The sequence below is a fragment of the Dama dama genome, chromosome 29 (assembly GCF_033118175.1).
Source record: "Dama dama isolate Ldn47 chromosome 29, ASM3311817v1, whole genome shotgun sequence".
NCBI lineage: Eukaryota > Metazoa > Chordata > Mammalia > Artiodactyla > Cervidae > Dama > Dama dama.
In genome coordinates this window covers 18,069,185-18,096,066 of record NC_083709.1, presented here as the reverse complement: position 1 = coordinate 18,096,066, position 26,882 = coordinate 18,069,185, and the positions used below count along the sequence as shown (strand labels likewise).

At 52.6% G+C, this 26,882-nt stretch overlaps 1 protein-coding gene across 1 annotated transcript in view; it reads right to left on the bottom strand.

Moving 5' to 3' along the window:
* The window catches only part of RP1L1 (RP1 like 1), a 31,239-nt gene extending 12,475 nt beyond the window's left edge, over positions 1-18,764 (bottom strand). The window contains exons 1-3 of the mRNA XM_061132115.1: positions 18,168-18,764; positions 17,401-17,542; positions 11,080-15,726 (exon numbers count right to left, since the gene is read on the bottom strand). Coding sequence (XP_060988098.1) covers positions 11,080-15,726; positions 17,401-17,542; positions 18,168-18,764 — 5,386 coding nt within the window. The remainder of the gene's footprint in view (positions 1-11,079; positions 15,727-17,400; positions 17,543-18,167) is intronic.
* Between the last annotated feature and the right edge of the window lie 8,118 nt (positions 18,765-26,882).

Below are 26,882 nucleotides of genomic sequence, written 5' to 3'. Positions count from 1 at the left end.
TCCTACACCTCTGGGTTTTAGACCATTCTGTTCCCTCCCCCTGGAATCTCCCCAGCCCAGCTCCCAACGCCTCCATCAAAAGCTCCCTCTTTTGTCAAAGTGCTGATCAAATGCACTCTCTTTCTTTTCTTTTTTAAAATCAGTAACTCCATTTGTGTTTTATTCAATTACAATAATAAATAATTTATGTAACAACTTATGTGCATTTAAAAGTGTAGACAATAGAAGTTCTAGGGTAAGTGTAACTTCCATGAACCTGCTATACGTATCTAAAAATAATTCATATTTATTAGTGGAATGAACCCCTAAAATTCCTTTCTTTCTTTTCCTCTTTCTTTTTTATTTTTTTAATTATAAAAGTATGATAAGATATGTATAGGAGACTTGGAAAAAACAGAAGTGAAGTTATGTATAGTTCCACTATAAATTACAATAATTTTTAAGGTAGACAAATTAAGATTTTTCGTTGGAATTTCAATATTAAAAATCAATGGAATGAATATACAGGAAAGTAGAAGGGTATAGTAAACCCGAAAAGCGCCATGAACCAAGTCAACATAATTGAGAGTTATAAAATTTTCACACAACAGTCGGGTACAAATCCTATTTAAGTTCTCATAGACTATAAACTAGGAGACACTGGAGCGTATCCAGGGACATAAAATAAGGAAATGCGCTCTCTTTTGTAAAACCTTCCCCAGTTTATTCCTTTCCAGTGGGAATACGCTTTCTCTCCCCTGGCTGAACTCCAGGAGCCTCTGCACCCACCCCCCACCCTCCACCCCAGACAACTCATTTCCAACCTGTCCCAAGAATAATTGATTTATTAAATACTCAGTATGGCACATCCACAGTTATCACACTGATTAATTCTCATAGCCACTTAAACATGTGGGCATCTGGCCCATTTTGATAGATGGGTAAACTGAGGCTCAGAGACATTGGTAACTTGCCCTGGAGCAGCGTGGACTGCAATGATCAGACACAATGTTCTGACACATGATTGGTGAGTAGGGGTGGCAGATGGGCAAACTGTGGGTATAAAGGAAGGCATGACATAGGGATCTACCAGTGGACCCTTCAGGATCTACGGACTGCTCCTGGGGACTCTGCACTAGATGGAGCCCTCACTTGGGACACGAGGAGGATGAGACGGTCCATCCTGGAAGTCCCGCCAGTCACAGGAGGATGCTGGTCTTGCAGAAGGACCTGCCAGGGCCTGAGGAGGCCAGCACAGGTCTGCTGGTCGGGGGTCCCAGCTCCTTTTTGGCTGCGGGGGCCTGGTTTTGAGTCCCCCGTGGAGAGTCAACTTGGAATGTCACTCCAGGCCTAGGGAATTCGAGTCTTTCCTGTAAAATGTGATGCCCACTTAGAGTCACACACAGTGTGCATGGTTTACACCAAACCCCAAGATATTCCAGCGAAGGACACTTCATCCCTGGGGAGGGGCCAGCTTCACCTTACAGCCATCTGTCCCCTTGGCTTTCAGAACCCGGCTCCCATCCATTACACTCTGAGCATCTCTCCATGAGAGGCCTTTTACTAGAGGATTTCTCAACCCTGTTCATCCATCTGTCTGTATCAGTTTTTCCATCCATCAAATGGGTACAGCTGACCTTATATTGCTTCTTCCCTGGGTCATTCTGAAGGCCTAAGGAAAGCAGGCTGTGCTTTGTAAAATGGGCCCCTTGTGTGTGAAGGGTGGTCTGGGGGAGCCCCACAGTCTATTTTGTGGGACTGGGGGGGAATGGGAACAGAACCCCCAAGCCACAGAATGGTGTATGTCTCAATCAAAGTAAAAAATGACCAAGGCTGGCGACTCGCAGAATGGACCCAGGACTCAGGACCCAGGACCACTCAAGAGGTTTTGCAGAATGACCGGTAAGTATGCGGCCCTGGCTCTCTGATGGGAAGTTCAAGGAGGGTGCTCAGCCCAGCCTCAGAGCCGGAAGGGACTCTAGGGGTGTTGCAGATGAGGACACAGGCCTGGGGAGGGACGGGGCTGGTCCAAGTCACCCCACTCAGTTCACCGCCAGAGAGCCGGGATGGGGGGGCCCCTCCCCTTAAGGCGGTCCCACCGGGGGACCATCCCAGGAGACAGCTAGCAGCCAGCACAGATCTCCTCCTCTGCTTTCAGCGTCCGCGTCTGAGAAACTGGTTCTCTGAGGCAGCTGGGGAGTCACTCAGCCCACTCGCCCTTCAGAGGACACGTGGAGGGTGGCCCTCAGCCCCAGCAAAGGGCTGTCTTTCCTAACTCAGTTGCGGAAGTTGAAGCCAAACAGGGGGGACACGCCAGTGATGGATGCATTCCTGGATACTTCACCCTGTGGTCGCGCAGCCCCATACCGCCCCCACACCACAGCCCGGCAGCCCGCTGGCCTAGATTTTCTCCTCCTAATTTTCCTCATTCCAGCTCCTGATAACACAGGTTACCTCCAAAGTATAAATCACGCCCAACTCACCCAAATATTCAAGCCAGACCCGAGTTCTCTGCAGAGACACCAAGGGCTGGAAAGTGCGCCCATCAGCCCTTTTCTTATTTAAAGAGACCCTGTTCTGGGGGCGACATGGATACACTACTATGTATAAAACAGGGAACTAGTGAGAACCTGCCCTACGGCACAGGCTCTGTGGTGATCTAAATGGGAAGGAAATCCAAAAAAGAGGCGATATATGTGTACGCTGTGGAGCAGGACATGACCTCCCACCCCAGTATTCTTGCCTGCAGAATCCCATGGACAGAGGAGCCTGGCATACAGTCCATGGGGTCGCCAAGAGTCAGACATGACTGAAGTGACTTAGCACGCACACGTGTGTATATGTAGCCGGTTCACTCTGCTGTACAACAGAAATTAACACAACATTGTAAAGCAACTACACCCCAATCTAAAAAAGGAAAGTAAATGCTTAGGGAATAGACACAGGAAGAAAAATAGAATAAAACAAAGTAACTCTGTTATAGTAATTATTGGGTTGGCCCGAAAGTTCACTCACGTTCTTCAGTAAGATGATATGGAAAAACCTGTACGAACTTTAGGGCCAACCCAATAATTAAGCCTCCTCAGAGAAGAGGGCAGAGAGTTATTCCCACTTAAAGCTGGGCTGAGGGCAGGGGGAGGTAGGTGAGCTCCACCCCATCTGTTAAAAGAACAAATGAAAGCAGAGACACGGGTTCTATGCTGCACGCCTGAATAGAACCCAGATGTCAAATCCGAGAAGGTCCCACACCCCCTCCCTCCGGGCCACAGGCTGTGGGGGAGGGGCTTCAGAGCACGCTGGAAAGGGAAGGGGGCGGGGGAACCGCCCAGAAAATGCGAATCTGCTCAGGGAGCAGCGTAATGGGAAGATTTCAGCGTGATATATGGTGGCGGGGACATTATTAATGGTTTGCTGATTTTTACCTTTAAAACCTTTGGGCAGATTATTTATTATGTCCTTGGCGTGCCTATGATCTATGGAGCGGGCACTAATGTGCGAGCAGGGCCCCCATGTCCCCGCGCCTCTACAGCTCCTAATTAGGCTGCGATGCTGCTCTACCTGCCCGGCTCTCCACCCACCCGGGCAGAGGAGGCAGCACCGCCTGGGCTCTGAGGCTCTTCTTTTGTGGAATCAACTCATGCCTGCAAAATCCAGGGCACTCAGCTTCCAGGCCTGGCTCTGTACTGACCCATGTGTGACCTTGGGCCAGGGTGGGCATCTCTGAACCTCTGCGCTTGCATCTCTTGAACAACACAGAGATAAAAATGGCAGAACGAAGATGGAGCTGGGTATATGGTCTTCCTGGTCCGAAAGTCTCTGGCTCCTGGGACACAGAAAGTTGGAGAACAGCAGTGTTCTTCCAGCAGTTCACCATCATCCGCCCCAGAAACCAAGCATCTCTGGGTACGGTGGGAAGTCAGCCTTCCTCCTTCTGGCCCGTCTGTTGTGGCTCCACCAGGTTGGGATGTCTGGACCCTCCAAGGACCTCCAAGAATGACCCTCCAATGCCCCAGGTCGGAGCACTGGGCTAGCAGTTAGGGACAGAGCCAGGCCTAGAAACGAAGTGCAGCCAGCAAGGCCGCCCGGACTGTCTCCAGGCAGAAACACCGGACCAGGGAAGACCAGGCCCTCTGGGACCCCTCCCCCACGGAACCCAGAGGTCCTGCTGGTTCCCGCTTCTCTCTGCCTCATCCAGCGACTCCCCAGTCTGACAGCAGCCCTCACCTCCCTTACATTCTTTGCTGCCCCTTCCTGCGCTTTGCGGACCTACTGGCTGAGTGCAGCTTTGAGCCGGGCCAACCGGAGGTCTGGTCCCGCTTGAGCATGGGAAGACGCCTGCCCTTGCGCTGGCCAAAGCTCCAGCCTATTTCACTGGAAGTTCCTGGGGAGGTCCCAAGACTCTCACTCCCGCCCTCCTCCATTCTAATAAAAATCTTCCTCCTTCCAGAACAGGTGTCTCTCGGGTCATTGGCCTGGTGGTCAACAGAGCCTCCTTCTCAACCAGGCAGCATTTCTCTGACTCTCTACTTCCCTCCTGCCCAGAGACATCCCCCAACACACCACATGACTCCTGAAGGTTTCTCCTAAGTGCTGTCACCCCTATTCTACAGTCCCTGACTCCCAGTCTCAGCTCATGACGTCCTCTCTTCCTGGAGAGGACCCTGGCTCCTGTCCTCTCTTCCTGAAGAACACCCAGACCGCCACTGCCCCTGGTCAAAACAACTCCTGGCAAACTGGCCTCTCCGCTGCTATGGTTGGTATCGGATCCACTTCCATGCGTCTCCCAGTTTTCTTAGCCACCGTCTGGGTTTTGGCCATCACTGCCACCCGTGGGCACACGGGCAGCCCCACTGACTGCTGAGCTCCAGGCAGGGGCCACAGTAGGTCCAGAGTGGGGCTCGCGGGGGCCGTCTTTCATCTCTGTGTCCTCAGCAGTGCCACGTGGCCTGGCCCAGCAGAGCTGCTCATCCTAGGCTGGATAGAAGAACTAACAAATGTCAATGGTCCTGGTATGTACCGTGCCCTGAAGCGCAGGCCTGGGTAACATGGGGAGAGCCTATCACAATGAGCTTCTGCTGTTGTGACATGTGACTGCAATGACTCCATCGCATGAGTCATAATCCCTGTCTGTAAGAGCGGCTTTGTAGTAGGGGTGAAGAGCTCCAGACATAAAAGGGAATAGACTCAGTTTATCCTGTAGATGTTTTTCCTCCTCACCCTCATCCCTTAAATTCAGAACTTTTGTGGGTTTGATTCTGATAGGCCTTTGAGAAGGGCAGGTGGGCTTGGAAGGCTGAGACCAAACAGGGGGAGAGAGACCATGGCTCCTGGATGGTGGAACAGAAGATCTGCAAAGCATTCCATTTATCTCCGGGTCCCCAACATTTTCTGGAGCGGTCTGTCCTGTCGGGGCCTGTCTTTCCAGGGCAAGGAAGAGCTTGCCAAGCTAGGGCAGAACAAAACGGGATGTGGAGTTCAGCCTTTTCGAAAAAAATGAGTCACTTCCAACTTTCATCCTTCCCACCTTCCATTCACTGCACCAGAGGGCATCTGACCCTAGGTTTGTCTTTTCCCAGAACGGCTGTGATGATGAAGCTTTGAGAAGTCACCCAGGTCATCCCTTCGCCTTGAGGCAGGTGCTCCCAACTCAGCCTGGAGGGTTGGGAGCCATCTCATTCCTTCTCGGATATGACGGGAGAGGCAGAACTCAAGAAAGAGATGCTTGTCTGTGCCCTGGCCCTGTGCTCTGGGGAATCCACTGTGCCAAACTTCAGTCCCGCCGGCCGTAAAATGCAGCGGCCGTAATACCTGTGGCATCTGGGGTGGGACCACTCGTCCTGGTGAGAGACCAGCCCAGAGCTGCCGGGTGTTTAGCCTGCTGGCCCCTGCATGCCACACCATCAGCTGCTGGGATTGACAAAAATATTCAGTTCTTTTCCAGGCTGCCCATGGGTGGAAAACCACAAGTTCGCCTTTCTTTATCAGGAATGGGCCAAGGAGGGTGGGCCTGACGTAGGGGGATGTCGGCTTGGACAAGGTGTGAACTTGGAAGGTCAGCCCCCAAGCCAAGGGCAGGCAAGGGGGCCAGAGGTGTGGCTCAGCGGAGCCCAGCCTCCCCAGGTGGCCTCTGGCAATGGCGATCCAAAGAGAGGAGGCCAAGGGGTGCGAGTAAGCAGTCTGTCAGGGCCTTGACCTCAGGCCCTGGCTGCGTGGAAGAAGGAACCCAGGCCTAGGAGTGTCAGGTTTGGGTTTAGACCATGGCTTCAAGATCTATCCGACACATGTCCTTGAGCGACTCCCCTCTGAACCCATTTCTTCAGCTAGGAAGCAGCGACAGGTGACCGTGTATCAACGCGTAAAAGTATCTTCTGGATGTGCTTCAGGAGTGCAGTAAGGGATCATGGGTTTTCACTGGGAGTCCTTGGACCAAAGAAGGAGCAGAAACAGCCACAGTGGGTGAGGTCCTTTGGGGAGAGGAAGGAGAAAGACCAGCGGTCTGAGAATGAGGAGGCATTGGTGTTTGGCTGCAACGTGCAGGCGGAAAGGATGGGAAGCCAAAGCGGGGCTGGCGAGGGGCTTGAGGAGGAGATACTCGTTGAGTCAGGGGGCGTCATTAGGACCGTGGGCCACCACCATCTCAAGAGAAAGGGCTACTAGTGTTTGGAAAATTCACAACCAGCATCGATTTCAGGGCCAAGGGTGGAGGGGTGTGGTGAGCTGAGATAGGATGGGAGATTAGATGAAAGTGGGGGTGTAGTGGTGAGGGCTAGGCGTTCTCCTGAGCTGTAGGGGCTTCAACTGGTTTCTTCGTTAACAAACTGGGTGCCTTGAGCTATGAGTGCACCCCGCCACCAACCAGGTCTAAACATTTAACCCAGGAGGACATGGAGGACAAGGGTAGGGCTCTGTAAACCCTGCTGGGAATGAAGGAACAGGTGGGATCTAGAGGGGACTCTGAGTGAGGGTGTGGAAGCAAGGGGAAGGCGCAGAACTGGCCCAGAGGAGGGACCCCACCAGGTGGCCATTCCACTAATGTTGGAACTGAGTTGCTGTCATGGGGACATGAGCCTGATCATCCATCTCCAAGTCCCATGACCTTTTCATTTTCTCCTCTTGACCAGAGACGAACATGCCATTTTAGTGAAGTGCTGGGTCAGTAAGAGCTGGGGTGGTTGTCTCTGTCACTTGGGGAAATAGCAGATTATGAAGCAAAGAGGCTGAAACATCTCTCGGGAAATGACTGAGGACCTCAGGTCACAGAAGAGGTGCACATTGGATGCTCCATGTCAACTAATAATGACAAGGCCTGGACAAGCCTAAATACCATTATATCTAACCCAAGCTTACAAGGCAATCTGTTTCACTAGGAGTTTCTGACAAAGATGAGTGAGTTCAAGTTGCTTAGTCGTGTCCGACTCTTTGCGACACCATGGATTGTAGCCCACCAGGCTCCTCTGTCCATGGAATCCCCCAGGCAAGAGTACTGGAGTGGTTTGCCATTCCCTTCTCCAGGGGATATTCCCAACCCAGGGATAGAACCCAGGTCTCCTGCATTGCGGCATCCAAGCCACCAGGGAAGCCTAATCAGTTCATATATACATAAGTGTGTGTGTGCATATACACTTACATATATATATATAATATAAAACTTATATATATATGTGCATCTAAATATTTATTTTTAAAAGTTGAAGTATGGTTGATTTACAATGTTGTATTAGTTCCTGGTGTACAGCAAAGTGATTCAGTTATACATACATTTACACGTATTCTTTTTCATATATACTTTCAATGTAAAAACTTTAAAAACTCACCTCCAGAAGAACTTTTATAAACATGTCAAATTAAGAACATCTCCAGCACTCAGATATAGAGCAGAACAGATAACTTTCAGTGTGAGGACACAGCCTACACCCAACATTTGCTTTATTTTCTATTATTAACTTATCTATTTTATTTTTTTAATTTATATTTACATTTAAACAATCAGTGAACGATATCTGTTCTTGGAGCACAGACCTTCATTTTAATGATTCTGAATACACAAAATGGTCCTGTGTGGATGGGAATGCTGGTGAGAACCTGTGAAGGAAATTCTGCACCATCAAGGACAGCTCCAGTTCAAGGCTTGCTGGAGAAATGTGCTGAGAAAGGGCATTTTTTTTTTCAATCTCAAAAATGATAAATAGGAATTTTAAAAATTATAAAGGGCACATGTAAATCTATTCACCTAAAAAAGCTAGAATCCTGGCTGAAAATGGGCAAAAGACATACATATATAATCTGTGTGTAAATAGATTTTTTATAAAGACTAGAAAACTCTTCAACCTCATTAGCAATCAAATATAGCTAAAATAACCCCACCTTAAAATAAGGTACTATTTTTGCCCATAAAATCAGCAAAGGCTTTCTCATTTTTAATGACTCTACCAAACACAGATGAGAACGTAGTGGGCCAGGTGATGTAATTTAGTACAACTTAGATGTTTAGAAAAACAATCTGGTGGAAGATATGAAGAACTTTAAAAAAGCTGGTATCTTCAGACCTAGTAATTCCGTGCCTGGGAAACTACCCTAAGGAAATCATCTGCCATTTGGGGCAAAATAAATTTGTGTATATATATATATATTTATATGTATATAATACAATTATATATATGGAAAATCCCATATATATTGGGAAAAATAATGGAAATTATATAAATAGTCAACAAATGGAAATGGTGAAAAAGTATTTTATAGTCTTATGTTATTTGGGCATTAAAGACATTATTCAGGTATTAAAATAGGTTTATGAAGATTTTGAGATTAAAAGGGGAATTTCTTATGTTAAGTTTAAAAAAAAAGAAGTTTATAAGGATGAGCACAGCTATCAGATGATTAGAAAAATGATGGGAAAGAAATGCATCAAATTGCTAACATCAGTTATCCCTAAGGGATGGGATTAAGAGTGACTACTTTTCCTTCTTTCTGCTTTTTTGCATTTTCCAATGCTTTTCATTAAAAAACACATTTTATATATATATGAATTAAGGAAGGACACAGCCTTTGGAGCTAAGAACAAATTTTGCCCAATGACACTGAATTTATCTTCTTCTCCCAAGCATTCATATCTCCAGAGTCACCAAATAAAGTCAAGACTAGAAAAAAGTACTTCAGAGTCGAGCGAGGTCATTGCCCAGGAGAGGCCAAGGAGAGAGAGAACTGGAGATCAATAGGCAGAAGAAGGAAACTCAAGCCGGTAAAAAACAAACACAAGCAAAACCTCTCCTGAACCACAGCCAGCCAGTTCCATCCTCTGGGGTTCAGCAGGCATATGGAGGGGAGCTGACTTCTGATAACCGGGCAGATCTGAGACCCTCCCTCACTTGGTGGGTGGACAGGTCGATGGGGCTTCAGAATTTAGAACCCAGGGCAGTGAGGGCTGGCCGTGTCCTTGACAAGTCCTTGGTTTTTCCCCATGTCCTTTGTGCATCTCCAGTGGATTGAACTTCTGATTCAGGACTGTCTCCCAGGTAGTTCTCTAGAAATCTAAGTCATCTTCGTCAAAGCCATCTGTCTGGTCCATGGGGAGGTTTCTAAACCTCGTTTCTGTGGAAGCCAGATGTTTCACTACTTTTTTGGCTTCTAAGTCAGAGCCTTCCTTTGTCTCCTGCTCTGGAGCTGAGCCTTCCTCTCCCTCTTCTGAAGCCGGGCCCTCCTCTGTCTCCTGCTCTGGAGCCGGGCCCTCCACTCCCTCCTGCTCTGGAGCCGGGCCCTCCTCTCCCTCTTCTGGAGCTTGGCCCTCCTCTGTCTCCTGCCCTGGAGACAAGCCCTCCTCTGTCTCCTGCTCTGGAGCTGGGCCCTCCTCTCCCTCTTCTGGAGCTGAGCCCTCCTCTTCCTCCTGTTCTGGAGCCGGGCCCTCCTCTCCCTCTTCTGGAGCTGGGCCCTCCTCTTTCTCCTGCTCTGGAGCCGGGCCCTCCTCTCCCTCTTCTGGAGCTGGGCCCTCCCCTTCCTCCTGCTCCGGAGCCGGGCCCTCCTCTCCCTCTTCTGGAGCTGGGCCCTCCTCTGTCTCCTGCTCTGGAGCCAGGCCCTCCTCTGTCTCCTGCTCTGGAGCCGGGCCCTCCTCTGTCTCCTGCTCTGGAGCTGGGCCCTCCTCTTCCTCCTGCTCTGGAGCCGGGCCCTCATCTCCCTCTTCTGGAGCTGGGCCCTCCTCTGTCTCCTGCTCTGGAGCCAGGCCCTCATCTCCCTCTTCTGGAGCTGGGCCCTCCTCTGTCTCCTGCTCTGGAGCCAGGCCCTCCTCTGTCTCCTGCTCTGGAGCCGGGCCCTCCTCTGTCTCCTGCTCTGGAGCTGGGCCCTCCTCTGTCTCCTGCTCTGGAGCTGGGCCCTCCTCTTCCTCCTGCTCTGGAGCAGGGCCCTCATCTCCCTCTTCTGGAGCTGGGCCCTCCTCTGTCTCCTGCTCTGGAGCCAGGCCCTCCTCTGTCTCCTGCTCTGGAGCCAGGCCCTCCTCTTCCTCCTGCTCTGGAGCCGGGCCCTCCTCTGTCTCCTGCTCTGGAGCTGGGTCCTCCTCCCCCTCTTCTGGAGCTGGGCTCTCCTCTGTCTCCTGCTCTGGAGCCAGGCCCTCCTCTGTCTCCTGCTCTGGAGCCAGGCCCTCCTCTGTCTTCTGCTCTGGAGCCAGGCCCTCCTCTTCCTCCTGCTCTGGAGCCGGGCCCTCATCTCCCTCTTCTGGAGCCGGGCCCTCTGTCTCCGGCTCTGGAGCCGGGCCCTCCTCTGTCTCCTGCTCTGAAGCCAGACCTTCCTCTTTGCTCTGTTCTGGACTCAGACCTTCCTCTGTCCCTTGCTCTGGAGTTCTGGAACATGATGGGGCCCCTTCTTGCTCAGAAGTGGAGCTTTCTGGATACATGCCTATGACTTTTCTCTCTGGATCAGGGATGTCTGCGGCCTGGTCTTCAATGCTCCTCATGCATCTGTCCCACGGCTCATCTTCGGAGCCTTTCTGAGAGAGCAGAGAGCAATTCCCCAGAGAGGATGTGCTGAAGGATGAGAGGCCTGATCTGGGGCCTGACCTCTGTTGGGAGGGGTCTGCCCCTGGGGAAGGGCTCCTGTCTCCAGAAGCCTCACGGGACTGGCCATGTCCCAGGCCAACCTGAGGGCCCTCTTCTTCGTCCCCTCCATATCCTCCTCCTGTCTCTGTCCCCTTCTCCCTTGCAGCCTCCTGGGCCTCTGTTGTTCCAGCACAAGCCTCTTGTCCTCCTGGACCCGGGCCACCTCCTCCCAGGGCATGAGCCTCCCCAGTGTCCTCAGCCCCAGAGCCCGCCTCCGGGTCTCCTTCCTCACCGCCCATGCCCTGCTCCCCCCTCCCTACCCCCTCCCAGGCGTCGCTGCCCACACAGGGCTCTGTTTGCCCCTCCTTCTCCTGAGCACCCGCCTCCTCCTCTGTCCCCCAGGGGTCCTCATCCCTGCTGAGGCTCTGGTCCCCCTCCTCCGCTCCAGGGCCCTGGCCTGATCCCGGCTCAGGGTCTCCATCAGCTCCCGGGATAGTGCCTGTCCTCGAGGGGTCCCTGTGAAGGGGCTCCGCCTCCCTCTCCACAGCGGGGGCCACCTCCGCTGTCTCCCCGTCAGCACACCCTCCTTTCTTCTTCTGCAGAATGTGTTGCAGGTCAAAGGCCTTTCTGATGGGCGCGCTGGCTGACCCCACAGCATCTACTGGGGGTGCAGGAACCATTTTCTTCCTCACGCAGGCCTCGCAGGGACAGAACTCCTCCCCCTTGGCCTCTACCCCAAGTTGGGACCCCAGGGCTCCTCTGAAGACTGGCAGGTCCTCCAGGGAGAATGAGGGGGGCCCCCGGCCCCGAGTCTGCTCGGAGAAGGGTGAGAGGTTGCGCAGGGCCTGGAGGCGCCGCCTGCGCTGCTCCGTCTGCAGGGACGCCTCCCAGCGGAGGGCTTCCCTGGGTGGCCCCGAGCCCGCGCCCCCTGCCCAGCTCTGGACCTTGAGAAGCTCCTTCTCCACGCTGTCCTGGAGCCGCTGGCTCACGTCCCGCTGCAGCTCGGCCACCATCTGATCCAGCAGGGGGTTGCCCTGCAGGCCCCAGCGGGTGCAGAGCTCGGCCGTGGCAGCGGCGAGGTGGTCCATGAAGTTCTTCTCCATCTTCTTCAACAACTTGGACACCCATACAGGGTCAGAGATCAGAGACCCCCTGCGGGCCTTGCAAGTGCCCGTCTCACCAGCCCCTTGGGTGAGCTTGTCCAGGGTTTGCCCACAGCCAGTCTCAGCTGCTCCGAGCAACTTCTCCAAAGGGGGCTCAGCTTTGGGGCCACTTTGACTCCCACTGGCGTCCAGGTACCTCTCGCTGAGGCTCCTGGGGGGCTCTGTCGGGCTCCCTCTCCTCCCTGATGAGCTCTGCGTGGCAACGGCAGTGGGGTCTCCTGGCTCCTCTTCATGCAGGCTCTTATTTTCACAGACACCAGCCCCATCCCGAGAGCCTGCCCCCGACAATTCTAGTTCCATGATTCCTTCCTCTTCCAGAAACCCTCTGACACCCTCTACTTGCAGTTCTGCTCTTTCTTTTCCTTCTTTTATTTCCTCTAATTGTACCACCTCTTCCTCCATTGTGTTTTTATCTCCTTGGTCCAGGTCACCACCCAGCGTCTGCTCCCTGCCATTTTTTTCTGCCCTGTCCTCACTGGCAGCACCCTCAGCCTCATAACTACTCAGCGGTCGGTTTCCTGGAACTGCTGGGTTCCCCAAGGTTCTGGAATTAGGTCCCTGGCAGGAGATGCTCAAAGGCAGCTCCATCTTCTCGGACACCAGGCTGCAGTCCATGGTGCAGGGTCCGCTGCCCTCCCCCGAGCCTCCAGAGCCACTGCCGACATCCACCCCAGAGGAAGATGTGGGCCTGAAGTCCTCGGTTGCAACGTGGGGCCCGAGGGCTGGCAGGGCCTGGCGCCAGCCAAGCTCCCGGAGGTCCGATTCCAGCTCACTGTTCCTGAGGCCACTCCCTGGCCACAGGGCCTGGAAGGTACTTAGGAGCTGCTGGTACCGAGGGGAGTCTGTGAACCTCACTTTGCTAGCGGGAGACCCAAGATCATCGTCATCAAAGAAGTGGAGTCTGGCGAGACAGGTGATGAGGGCCTGGGCTGAGTGGCTGAGCCTCCTGCCCTCTGAGTGGGACACTTCAGGCAGACTGCTGGGCCGGCCCGGCCGGGACCCCATCAGCGCCTTCATGATCTGTAAGGAGGTGGAGACCCTCCTGGGAAGCACGCGCTGGCCCCTCCCACCGTCCACAGCCACTCCTTTGCTGGTTCCAGCCTCTGGAGGGGTTTCTGACACTCCACTGCAAGGCAGACCCTCTGCTGACTTGGGACTAGCACGGCTAGGCACTGGAAAGACTTCCTCTGGTTCTGCTTCCTCACTGGCTGCCTGTTCCAGGGGCAGTTGTCCGGCCCAAACTGATCCTTCCGGGCCATCTGGGGAATGTTTGCCCACAGGGTCCTCTTGAGGGCCTTCCAGGCCATGCCCGGCCACATCCTCACCCTTGTCCTCCAGCTCGTGTTTCATGGGCTCCTCCGGGATATTGCTCAGCCACGCACGGACCACGGCTTCCGGGGAGGCTCGGGGCAGAGCTCCCAGCAGCTCGCCGCCACCTTCCTCTCGCTCCTCCAGGCCACCTCCGCCTGAGAGCTTCCCCTGGGCCATTCTCCGGAGCTGGGGACCGCTGCGAGGGCTGCCCCTTCTCACAGCTCTGACTGCTCTCCCCGAGGCCGCTCTTCCCTGAGAGCCAGGGGGCCGTGGATGCCGCACATCCAACTTTTCCTCCCCCGCCTTGTCCCCACCAGGCTCCCCATCAGCACTGTGGTCACCCTCGCTGCGGCAGCCTGAAGGATGCCTCTTGCCCGAGGGCCGTGTCCTGGGGGGCGTGGGACAGTACCGGCTGCACACCCAGCAGGCCTTGGAGGAGGGGCCCTGGCCGCCCTGTGGCTGTGGGGCTGGCATCATCCGCATCGTCCCACAGGACGACCCCTGAGCCAAGGGTGTACCCAGGTGTGAATGGCTGCTGCCCCAGTGTGCTCCCAGCCTCCCTCCCTCAGGCCACCCCGCTGGCAGGACCAAGGGCCAGGAAGGCTGGAATCTGTCACCCCCAGTCTTTTCTCCCAGGCCATCAGCTGGGGCACTGAACAGGCCAGATGTGTCCGAAGGTGTGGGAGCCGCTGAGCACGGCCTGAACTCAGGGCCCCCTTCGGTCTCAGCAGAGGGGGAATCGGGGAGGTAGAAATTGGAAACACAGTCAGAATTGCTCCCAGGGGTAATGGGGATGCTGCTTAGCCCGCGTGTGTCCGGGGAATAACGAGAGGCCGAGAAGGGTGGCCCTGGGTCCCGGGAGGCCTGGTTCCAGGTGCCCTGCGGGCTTTCAGAAAGGCTGGGCGGGGGGCCGTGTGGGTGGGCCCTGTCTCTGCTGGACGGCCGGGGCGTTGGCCGGGACACAGGCGGGTCGAGTGGGCAGTGGATGTCCTTTGGGTTGTGCCGCTGCCTGGGGCGGGCCCTCTGGGCCCCTCGGCTGAGGACAGAAATGCTGGGTGAGGACAGGGCGCTGGCTCTGCTGTCCTGCTTTCCGCTCCTGCCCAGGGCTGAGGCACAGGCAGAAGATGGGGTGTAGCCTCCCGCATCATCCCCAGAACCAGCCAGGCCCCGAGCCGAGCGTGGCCTCACCCTAGACCTATTTCTGGCCTGGGGGTGCCCCATTCCCTGTCCGATCTCCTCTGCCTGTGGGTCCTCGTTCCCTATAGATGAGGGGTTCACAGTGGAGGAACCCGGAACTCCCTGCTGGGTGGCCCCCCGGGAAGTCTTGCTGGGGTGGCCCTGGGACGGCTTGTCCCTTTCGCTGCACTGCTCGTGGGACCCGGCGCTCATGGAGGAGTCAGGAAGAGCATCTGTCAGGCCATGGGTCCTGGGTTTCAGGCAACCATCATGGTCCCTGCGGCCCAGCGCTGCTCCCTCGCCTCTGCCTCCACCAGCCCCCAAGGCCAGATGTGGGCCACAGCTGGCCACAGCATCCTCCAGGGACCCAGAGCAGCAGGAGGAGTTTGGCTCAGAGCCTCCAGGGGGTCTGTCGCTGGAGGCAGGGCTGGCCCTGTCCTTGCTCCCTCTTCTCCTGCTGGTGACCCTTTGGCTCCTGGGGGCCCTGAACTGGGAGTTCTGGGTCAGCCCCGACCTCCACCGAGAGGCCGACCACTCTCCCTGGGAGGTGTACAGGGGGTTCATCCAGATCTCGTATCTGGACCCTGGCTGCTGCTGGCCTTGGTCAAAGGCTCCCTCCCCTCCCGCCTCACAGGGCCCCAGCCCCTGTGCCCTAGGCTCTGAGGGGTCCCCAGAGTGGCCCTTCCACACACAGTCAAGGAGATCCTCCTCCCCAGCGTCGGGGCCCTCCCCACAGGTCACGGTGAGGGTGCTGGCCCCCCCGAGCCTCCTGGACCACAGAAGCGGGTCCTCCCCCAGCAGGTGGAAGCGGACTTTCATCTCTACCGATAGGCTGCCATCCTCATTCACGCTCACGTTCTTCTCGATGTCTTCACTTGCCACCAAGGGGCCGAGCCGGGCAGGAGTGTTCAGAGGGTGCCTGTCGGGGGCAGGGCACATGCAGGCTCGATGTGGGCAGACCGGGGGGTCGCTGAGCCCTGACCTCTCCGACATCAGGGAGAACTGCCGTGACCTGTTCTCCAGCGTGGACCGTGCGTGGATCACGCTCTGTTTGGCCTTGGGCCCCCAGCTCCCTGGCGCATAATGACGAGCAAGAGAAAAGAGGGAAAGATCATGAGCTGACAGTGGGGCTTCAGGGCAGAAGAGTCAAGGTCATGAGCATTTCACAGCCTGTACACGCCTCTCTGTACACTCCCATCTCAGTAGTGTCTGACTCTTTACGACCGCATGGACTGTAGCCCACCAGGCTCCACTGTCCACGGGATTCTCCAGGCAAGGATACTGCATACCCCTGCCACCTCCCGAACCAGCAATTAGGACAGAAACCACTCTAGAATGAATCTTTGCAGAGTTCCCTGGAGGTGAACCAGTATAGCCCAGTGAGATGAACTTGAGGTCCGAGTTCAATCTCAACCCTGCCACTTCCTAGCTGTGTAAGCTTTGGCAGAGCCTCTTTCCTGAACTGTAAAAGTCATAGATCTATCTGGCAGGTCTGTTTTGAGGATGCGAGGCAGTGCATATAAGACTTCCTCAGAGTTGCCGGCACAGAGTAGGTTCTTCATAGACAGTAGAGTGGGTTGTAGAGCATCAGTGCCCTGAGTTAACTTCTAGCCCTCTTCACACCCACCCCCAGGACAGGAAATAAAATCAGTAGGTTGCTGCATTCACCCCTGATTGTATAACTGTAAGATGCTTTGCAATTACTAGTGGTGATTTATCATTTATCATCTTAACACTCATCAAGTTTTGGGGTTGATAAATGATGGCAAGGAAGGGCCTACACACGTGATAACTAAACTTGCCCCTCAGCATGAAAAAGACAAAAAGACGGGGTCACTGGGGATAGAAAGACGTGACCCTGAGAAAGAAGGAAACCCCTAGTACTTTCTCATTTTATCTCCTGAGCTAACACTTGGCAAAGAGGGAGTGGCTGGCGGAGGCTGAGCCTATGGCCAGCAAAAGAGCAGACTCTCTTGAGTCCAGCTGGGTAGGAGAAGGTTTGCCGAGCTCTGCCCCTCTTTAAGCATCAAGTGAGGCTGAGGGCTCCTCCAGAGGAGTGGCTGGGATTGACAGGTCTCTGTCCAGAACTTGGCATGGGCAATCACAGAAACCATTGTTGACATTCTCTTAATAGCTTTTCACAAAGGGTATTATTTTGCTTATTCACCAAAATTTGCCCATAGTAATTCCAATAATTTTGCTGAAATTTTTCTCTGCACTTGTTGATTGTGCTTTAAATTTTTTTTTTTTTTTAATAACAAAGACTACCTCTGGCACATAGACTTTTTGGATGGGTATATGACTGGCTGCATAGATTGATGGATGGATGGATGATCTGTGGTTATCATTTGTTTCTTTGGTCTGTTTGACCCCCACTGTTGCCTAAGAGTTGTAACTCTTGAAAGATGCAAATGCCACATATCCATGATTCACTGTGTCCATAATGTTATACGCACTGTGGTCCTTAATAAAAGTTTATTTTAGATCCTAGAATCTTAGAGCTCACGGTCTCTTAATTCTGCTCTCTTTAAATACCAGACTCCCCTCTTTCCTATCCCAGTCAACTGTCTGGCTCAGTTAACACGATGAGAAGGAGGAAGGGGCAAGAGAGACCCCTAGAGAACTGAGATGCCCCAGATGTGGGGCCAAAGGCACGTTTCCCAAATTATCTAGAAAGGATATCTGCCCGACCCTCCTGAACCACCATCCAGTGCAAATAAACTGGGCATCCTCCAGACCCAACTCACCACTTTTGTTCCTTGAAGTCTGCCCAGATGAAGGTTCACTTCCTTTTCTTCTTATATCTTCCATCGCCAGAGGTCTGAAGGGCTCGAGACCGGCGCACACCAGCACGGAGGGGCTTCGCAGCAGAGCCTTCAGAGAGTCCAGCTGGCGAAGGAGAGTGTGGAGTCAGGAGGCCTGGTCTGCAGGACCCCTTCCACCCGGCAAAGCACAGCTAGAGGGAGGGATCGAACCCATGTCTCCTACTTGGCGGGTAGATTCTTTACCGCTGAGCCTCCTGGGAATCCCATATATACACACACATCCTCTGTCCTGAGTTCCTTCCCAGTCCAGTCCCCACAGAGCACTGCGCAGTGTTCCCTGTGCTGAGCAGCAGGTCCTCACTGTTACTATTTTATACCTGGCATCAGCGGGGTCTGACTGCTTACCTGGTGGCTCAGAGGGTAAAGAATCTGCCTGCAATGCAGGAGACCTGAGTTTGATACCTGGATTGGGCAGATACCCTGGAGGAGGAAATGGCAACTCACTCCAGTATTCTTGCCCCTTGGACAGAGGAGCCTGACGGGCTACAGTCCATGGGGTCACAAAGAGTCAGACACGACTGAGCAACTAACACACACACACACACACACACACACACACACACACGCACACACACACACATCAATTGTGTCAGTGCCTCTTTTAAAGGAAAAACTGCCCGGTTCCATCTAAGTGTTTCGAGCTGAGATCCGGACAACTTTTTAAGGAAACAGTATCCTGGACAGCCTACCCTTTTCCCACTGGCCGTATACACATGCTTCACGGGAAAGCGCAGTAGGTCCGACGCTTTGCTGAGAAAGGCCATCAGGCTCCTGGTGTTTCTGTGGCTGAGAGCCACTGTCTGCTGGAGCCGAGGGTCCCCATTCTTAACCAGCGTGATCCTCCTCGAGGCTTTGAGACCTTTGCCGGTAGAGGCTGTTCCCGGTGCCTCGAATTCCCTCAACTGCTGAGCGGAATGGCTTCTCCCCCGGGGCTGGCCCAGCCCGCCGGGGGTTCTGGGGGGCTTCTTATCGGAGCAGAGATAGCAGCCACCATCCTGCAGCTGCTCCAGAGCGCTGAGGCTGTGCAGGCCCCGGGGTGTGGTGACCGACCGCACCCCAAAGGAGAGCGGTACCCGCTGAGAGAGCTCGTCCATCAGGGCCCCAAAGCTCCTGAAGGCACGCTGGTGAACGGCCAGGCGGACCCCAGCAAACCGGGGATCCCCTCGCTTGAGGAAGGTTATCTTCTTGGCCGGCGTGACCTGGGTGACAGAGGGGGTCCGGGCCACAGAAGGCAGGAGGCACTCGCGGTGGCCGGGGCCCGGGGCGTCCCTCGGAGTGCTGTTCATGGTGGGGAGGGCCAGGCAGCTGAAAGGGATCAGAGAAAGAGCAAAGTCAGAGAGCAACCTGAGGGTCTGTGCATCTCCTCCTGGCGTTGGCACAGAGGTGCTCCCTTCCCACCCCAAATCTGCCCCGCCCCGTCTTGTAGAGGTTAGTTCATTCTGGTGAGCAGCTACTACTGCTCAGGCCTGTCCGACTCCTTACGACCCCAGGGACTGTAGCCCGCCAGGCTCCTCTGTCCATGGGATTTCCAGGCAAGAATACTGGAGTGGGTTACCTTCTCCAGGGGATCTTCCTGACCCAAGGATCGAACCCATGTCTCTTGCATTTCCTGCATTGCAAGCAGATTCTTTACCACTGAGCCACCCAGAAAGCCCTTTGAAGAGTAGAAGGAAGAGCAAAGGTTTGGCATCAGAAGATATGAGTTAAAATCCCATCCCCCCACCTTCCACTTATGGCCTGTGTGACCCAAGAGGTTGATGACTAGTCCTCATTTTGGTAAAATGCAGCTGTATTCATCTGCCCAACACAATTCAATGGATTTACGAATACAAAGCAAGCATCAGTAGCCCAAAGGCATAGGGCACAAAACCTATAAACCTCAGGGCATGCAGCCCCCTGCTTGAGACAGCAGGGACCCAAGAAATACTAGTGATTGATGACACCCAGGCTTCACAAGCTGCCCCCAGAGCCCAGGCCTGCCAATCACCACCATGCACACAGTCAGGACCAGTGAGGGGTCTCCCCTGATGATGTGGGTTCAGACCCAGCAGGACCTGCGCTGCCATGCACACGGCGGTGACCACAGGCTCCCCTGCCACAGCCATCTCTCCTCACTCGCGGTCTAGCCAGCAGCCACATCTCCTTTTTACCTTGACTCACCACGTACCCCCATTCATCGTCGGGGAAAGAGCTCTGCTCTCATTTTCAAAATCTTGGTGCACAAGAGCACTTGTAATCGTCTCTCATCTCTGCACAAACTTTATAATTAGCTTCTTCAGCCTCGTCCCTCCCAGCTAAGCCCTCTAAGCTGCTTTCTCAGCACCCCCCATCCCCCACCCAGCACAACCCTGGAGCTGCCAGGCACTGTCCCTCGGGCATGCCTTCCGGAGGGCTCCCAGGCTTCCTGCTTGATTGGCGGCTTCACGTGTGACCGTGAGCATCCTTTTTGGCCCCCACTGAAGGGCTGAGAGGGGGAAGGTCACCATGTCTCCTGTAGTCACCACCATGTCCCCCGGCACCACTGTGTTCCCCGTGCCATTGTGTCCCCCCCATCACATCACCGTCCCTCCAGTGTCACTGTGTCTTTTATTTTCACTATATCCTTACAGTCACCGTGTCCCCAATGGGACCATGTCCCCCAGTGTCATCGTGTCCCCTAGGGTCGCCATGTGCCCCAGCATCACTGCATCCCCCAGTGTCACCGTATCCTTTAGAGTCACCGTGCCCCCCATAATCACCACATCCCGAGCATCCCTATGCCCCTCATAATCACCACATCCCCAGCATCCCTATGCCCCTCATAATCACCACATCCCCAGCATCCCTATGCCCCCCATAATCACCACATCCCCAGCATCCCTATGCCCCTCATAATCACCACATCCCCAGCATCCCTATGCCCCCCATAATCACCACATCCCCAGCATCCCTATGCCCCTCATAATCACCACATCCCCAGCATCCCTATGCCCCCCATAATCACCACATCCCCAGCATCCCTATGCCCCTCATAATCACCACATCCCCAGCATCCCTATGCCCCCCATAATCACCACATCCCCAGCATCCCTATGCCCCTCATAATCACCACATCCCCAGCATCCCTATGCCCCCCATAATCACCACATCCCCAGCATCCCTATGCCCCCAGGATCACTGCAGTCTGTCACTCTGTCCTTCAGTGTCACTATGTCCTCCAGTGTCCCCACCACCTCCAAGGACTGCTCCTCCCAGTCTGCTTCTGAATAGACAGCCCTCAACACCTCCCAACAGCAGCTCTGTAGGGATGGGAGAGACCGTGAAGGCAGAGGTCATGCCGGCTCCCAGAAGACTCGGGCCCAGGAGTCTCATGGCAACGTTGCAGTCAGTACCCTCCAGTGCCGACAGCCCCTTTCCTCTGACATTCCTCTAGAAAATTCTAGGGGTAACTTCTTACTCTCCAGCCTCTCCAGCAGAAACAAACAGGCTCTGCTTCACCTGCGTGATGAGTCACTTGAGAACTGCCACCTCCTCCTCGGCCACAGGGAAGGGAGAAGTTAATCAATTTTCTTTTTCAAAGAGACAATGAACTTTTGATTCTTTCACCTTCAAAGTATCCCTGCCAGGATATTCCTTCATTCACTCATCTGTGTACCCAACAAAGATTTTTGAGCTTCTGTTATGTGCCAGCCTCTATGCTGGGCCCTGGAAATACAAGGATTACTGAAACATGGCACTCATCTTCAAAAACGTCCCATTCTACTGTGGCAGGTAGGCGATAATTAAGATGCAGCATAAGACATGTTCTGAGATAGAGATACAGATACAGATGTATTATAAACAGGGTGTGACTGAAAGCAGATCAAGGGGAATGCAAGTCAAGGAAGACTTCCTGAAGGAGGTGACATGCCGAGTTCCTGAGCAGAGACCTGCAGGACAACTTGAGGATTAACCAGAGAAGGAGGAAGTTAGCACCGGCGTGGCAGATAGATACGGCCTTGGTGCCAACTCTGACCTGCCGGGTGGGCTGGCAGGATGGGCAGAGGAGGTGCCAGGCTTCCTGTGAGCTGTGATCAGATGGCAGTGTGGACACAGCGTCAGGGCGGACGGGCCGCACAGTGCCTGGCCTTCCCATTCCTGCTCTGCTTCCAGCAGTCGGGGCGGGGGCCTATGTGCAAACGTGCGGTGGAAAGAGAAAGATTGGATGTTCTGGAAGGGCCTTCAATGGATGGACGCAGAGCATCTGACAGGCTCTATTAAGGGAGCTGACAGAGGGGATGGAACGGCACTGACAGTAAGATCAGCTCTAGCCCCTAGAACTAAAATAGCAGAACACAGAGCCCTTCCCCACTGAAATCTGAGCTGCTGGCAAAAGCCAACTCAGGGGGTTCCTGCTTCTGATCCAAAAACATGTAAGTAAGGAAGAAGGGGATGGTAACTGAGTCTCGCAAAAGCTAGTGGAAAGTTGCTATATGACAAAGGGAGCTCAGTCTGGTGCTTGTGATGACCTAGAGGGGTTGGGGCGGGAAGGGGGTTCCTGCTTCTGATCCAAAAACATGTAAGTAAGGAAGAAGGGGATGGTAACTGAGTCTCGCAAAAGCTAGTGGAAAGTTGCTATATGACAAAGGGAGCTCAGTCTGGTGCTTGTGATGACCTAGAGGGGTTGGGGCGGGATGGAAGGGAGATTCAAGACGGAGGGGATGTATATGTATGGTTGATGCACGTTTTTATATGGCAGAAACCAACAAAACATTGTAAAGCAATTATCCTCCAATTAAAAATAAATAAATAAATTTTTAAAAAGCAGAGGAGAAAGAAGAAGCAAGCGTCACTGCAGGCTGAGTTTACCTGGACTGCTCCGCTTTAGCACTGAAGGGCCCTGGTGCTGGGACCCCACCCTCCCCTGCCACCCCAGGTCCCCTGATAGGTTCCCAGGATCAGGGGGGCCTCTTCCTGGCACTGGCTTTGCTGGCAATGAGGCCAAGATAAGCTGACTGCCTCATGCAGCTGGATAAAGTTGCCGCCACCAAGGATGGGAATCCAACTCTTAGCGACCTGGCTGCACCCCTGGGTGCACTAAGGTTGGCCCTGAAAGTGAAGAGAGTGCTAGTCTCTTGATTGAGTCTGACTCCTCAGGCGCCTCTGTCCATGCAGCAAGGATACTGGAGTGGGTTGCCATCTCCTTCTTCAGGGGATCTTCCTAACCCCGGGATCTAATCCGCGTTTCTTGCGTTGTAGGTGGATTCTTTACCATCTGAAACACCAGGGAAGCCCCTGAACCCAGCACTCAAACTGGAAAAGTGGTCTCTTCGGATATACCAGCCGACAATTCTCCCCTTAGCTAAAGGAATTTGAGCTGGAGTTTCTGTCGTTTGAAATAGAAAGGGACATGGATCCTCCAGGGACCAGCACCAGTGAACACTCAGTATTTCCCAAACTCCAAAACTGGATTTCTGAGCTAGGGGACCCCTGTGGGTGGGAGGGCAGGGCTCTGAGGCCCCTCTAGGATCCTCCCACTAGGTTCCCAGGGATGGAGATCAGTTTGGTCCAGTTCAGTTGCTCAGTCGTGTCCGACTCTTTGTGACTCTGTGGACTGCAGGATGCCAGGCCTCCCTGTCCATCACCAACTCCTGGAGTTTACTCAAACTCATGTGCATTGAGTCAGTGATGCCATCCAACCATCTCATCCTCTGTCGTCCCCTTCTCCTCCTGCCCTCAATCTTTCCCAGCATCAGGGTCTTTTCCAATGAGTCAGTTCTTTGCATCAGGTGGCCAAAGTGTTGGAGTTTCAGCTTCAGCAACAGTCCTTCCAATGAATATTCAGGACTGTTTTCCTTTAGGATGGACTAGTTGGCTCTATCTCCTTGCAGTCCAAGGGACTCTCAAGAGTCTTCTCCATCACCAGAGTTCAAAAGCATCAATTCTTTGGCACTCAGCTTTCTTTATAGTCCAACTCTCACATCCATACCTGATTACTGGAAAAACCATAACTTTGACTAGACAGATCTTTGTTGGTAAAGTAATGTCTCTGCTTTTTAATATGCTGTCTAGGTTGGTCATAACTTTCCTTCCAAGGAGCAAGCGTCTTTTGATATCATAGCTGCAGTCACCATTTGCAGTGATATGGAGCCCCCAGAAATAAAGTCTGTCATGGTTTCCATTGTTTCCCCATCTATTTGCCATGAAATGATGGGACCAGATGCCATGATCTTAGTTTTCTGAATGTTGAGCTTTAAGCCAACTTTTTCACTCTCTTATTTCACTTTCATCAAGAGTCTCTTTAGTTCTTCTTCACTTTCTGCCATAAGGGTGGTGTCATCTGCATATATGAGGTTATTGATATTTCCCCCGGCAATCTTGATTCCAGCGTGTGCTTCATCCAGCCCAGCATTTTTCATGATGTATTCTGCATATAAGTTAAATAAGTAGGATGACAATATACAGCCTTGACATACTCCTTTCTCATTTTGGAACCAGTCTGTTGTTCCACATCCAGTTCTAACTGTTGCTTCCTGACCTGCATACAGATTTCTCAGGAGGCAGGTCAGGTGGTCTGGTATCCCCATCTTGAAGAATGTTCCACAGTTTGTTTTGACTCACACAGTCAAAGGCTTTGGCATAGTCAATAAAGCAGAAGTAGCTGTTTTTTTGGAATTCTCTTGCTTTTTCAGTGATCCAACAGATGTTGGCAATTTGATCTTTGGTTCCTCTGTCTTTTCTAAATCCAGCTTGAACATCTGGAAGTACACGGTACACGTACTGTTGAAGCCTGGCTTGGAGAATTTTGAGCATTACTTTGTTAGTATGTGAGATGAGTGCAATTATATGGTAGTTTGAACATTCTTTGGCATTGCCTTTCTTTGGGATTGGAATGAAAACTGACCTTTTCCAGTCCTGTGGCCACTGCTGTGTTTTCCAAATTTGCTGGCATATTGAGTGCAGCACTTTCACAGCATCATCTTTTAGGATTTGAAATAGCTCAACTGGAATTCCATCACCTTCTCTGGCTTTGTTTGTAGTGATGCTTCCTAAGGCCCACTTGACTTTGCATTCCAGGATGTCTTGCTCTAGGTGAGTCATCATACCATTGTGGTTATCTGGGTAAGGAAAATCTTTTTTGTATAGTTCTTCTGTGTATTCTTGCCACCTCTTAATATCTTCTGCTTCTGTTAAGTCCAGACAATTTCTGTCCTTTACTGTGCCCATCTTTGCATGAAATGTTCCCTTGGCATCTCTAATTTTCTTGAAGAGATCTCTAGTCTTTCCCATTCTATTGTTTTCCTCTGTTTCTTTGCACTGATCCCTGAGGAAGGCTTTCTTATCTCTCCTTGCTATTCTTCAGAACTCTGCATTCAAATGGGTATATCTTTCCTTTTCTTCTTTGCCTTTTGCTTCTCTTCTTTTCATAGCTATTTGTAAGGTCTCCTCAGACAACCATTCTGCCTTTTTGCATTTCTTTTTCTTGGGGATGGTCTTGATCTTCACCTCCTGTACAATGTCACAAACCTCTGTCCATAGTACTTTAGGCACTCTGTCTCTCAGATCAAATCCCTTGAATCTATTTGTCACTTCTACTGTATAATCGTAAGGGATTTGATGTAGATCATACCTGAATGGTCCAGTGGTTTTCTCTACTTTTTCAATTTAAGTCTGAATTTGGCAATGTTCATGATCTGAGACACAGTCAGCTCCCAGTCTTGTTTTTGCTGACTGTATAGAGATTCACCATCTTTGGCTGCAAGGAATATAATCAATCTGATTTCAGTATTGACCATTTGGTGATGTCCATGTGTAGAGTCTTCTCTTGTGTTGTTGGAAGAGGGTGTTTGCTATGACCAGTGCATTCTTTTGGCAAAACTCTATTATTCTTTGCCCTGCTTCATTCTGTACTCCAAGACAAAATTTGCCTGTTACTTCAGGTGTTTCTTGACTTCCTACTTTTGCATTCCAGTCCCTTGCAATGAAAATAACATCTTTTTTTGTTTTTTTTTCTAGAAAGTCTTGTAGGTCTTTATAGAACCATTCAACTTCAGCTTCTTCAGCATTAGTGGTTAGGGCATAGATTTGAATTACTGTGATATTGATTGGTTTGCCTTGGAAATGAACAGAGATCATTCTGTCATTTTTAAGATTGCGTCCACGTACTGCATTTCGGACTCTTTTGTTGACTATGATGGCTACTACATTTTCTTTTAAGGGTTGGAGATAACTGTCCTGTATTCCTACCTGCCCCGATGGGGGAAGGGGGAGTGTCACACAGGCCCTGAAAGGTGGGAAAAAGGGTTACTGCTCAGCTGATATGCAAAGTCACCTGTATGGGGTTATCTCTCATTGTCACTTTCTTCCTTTCAAAATCAAAAGATTTCTCTCTCCTTGATTCTCTCCCTCTTCCCTTGTGGCTCAGCTGGTAAAGAATCTGCCTGCAATGCGGGAGACCTGGGTTCGGTCCCTGGGTTGGGAAGATGCCCTGGAGAAGGGAAAGGCTACCCACTCCAGTATTCTGGCCTGGAGAATTCCATGGACTGTACAGTCCATGGGGTCGCAAAGAGTCAGACATTACTGAGTGACTTTCACTTTCTCTTCTCTCAGCAGGAGTGGAAGGACTTGATCTCTTTAACAAGACAAGACAGGTAGCTTACCAGGTCTGGCCCACACGGAGGGTCCACGTAGCTCTTCTTTACCACATATGACCTAGGAGGGCCACATGGTCAGGAGACCCCCCCTCATAGTCCTTCCCCCACTAACACTCACAGTGAGGGTGGGGGGCAGAGGATGGTGACAGCAAGAGAAGTCTGTGGAGGAAGTGGGGAGACTGACGCTTCCGAGTACAAGGAACTATTGGGGAGAAGGACAAAGAGATGACAGGGGTAGAGCTGTGGAACAGCAAAGGATGTCCCCCAGTTGGGGTCACTTGGGGGAGACCAATGGTGGACGAGAAATATCTGGATAAGGTGAGAGACACTCCGATAGCAAAGGGCTTCTGCCCAGCTATGCCCGTGACTGAGCACTAAAGCGCACCTCCTTTAGAACCCCCCAACCCCTCCCACTTGGGACAGGGCCTCAGGGCATGTTGGGTTGAGCAGATTGGAGGAGGCTCTGGTGGCGAGCTTTCCTGAACCCCCGGGAGGGCCAGGGTCCGGCTGGTAGGCTGTGGTGAGGGGGCTCGGTCAGCCTGCAGACTGGAGGGCAGGTCACTATGCTCGGTGTTGCTGATGTTCAATCCTAAGCCATGTCTGACTCTCTGCGACCCAGGACCACAGCACACCAGGCTCCCCTGTCCCTCACTATCTTCTGGGGCTTGCTCAAACTCATGTCCATTGAGTCGATGATGCCATCCAACCATCTCACCCTCTGTTGCCCCCTTCTCCTGCTGCCTTCAATGTTTCCTAGCGTCAAGGTCTTTTCCAATGTGTCAGCTCTTTGCA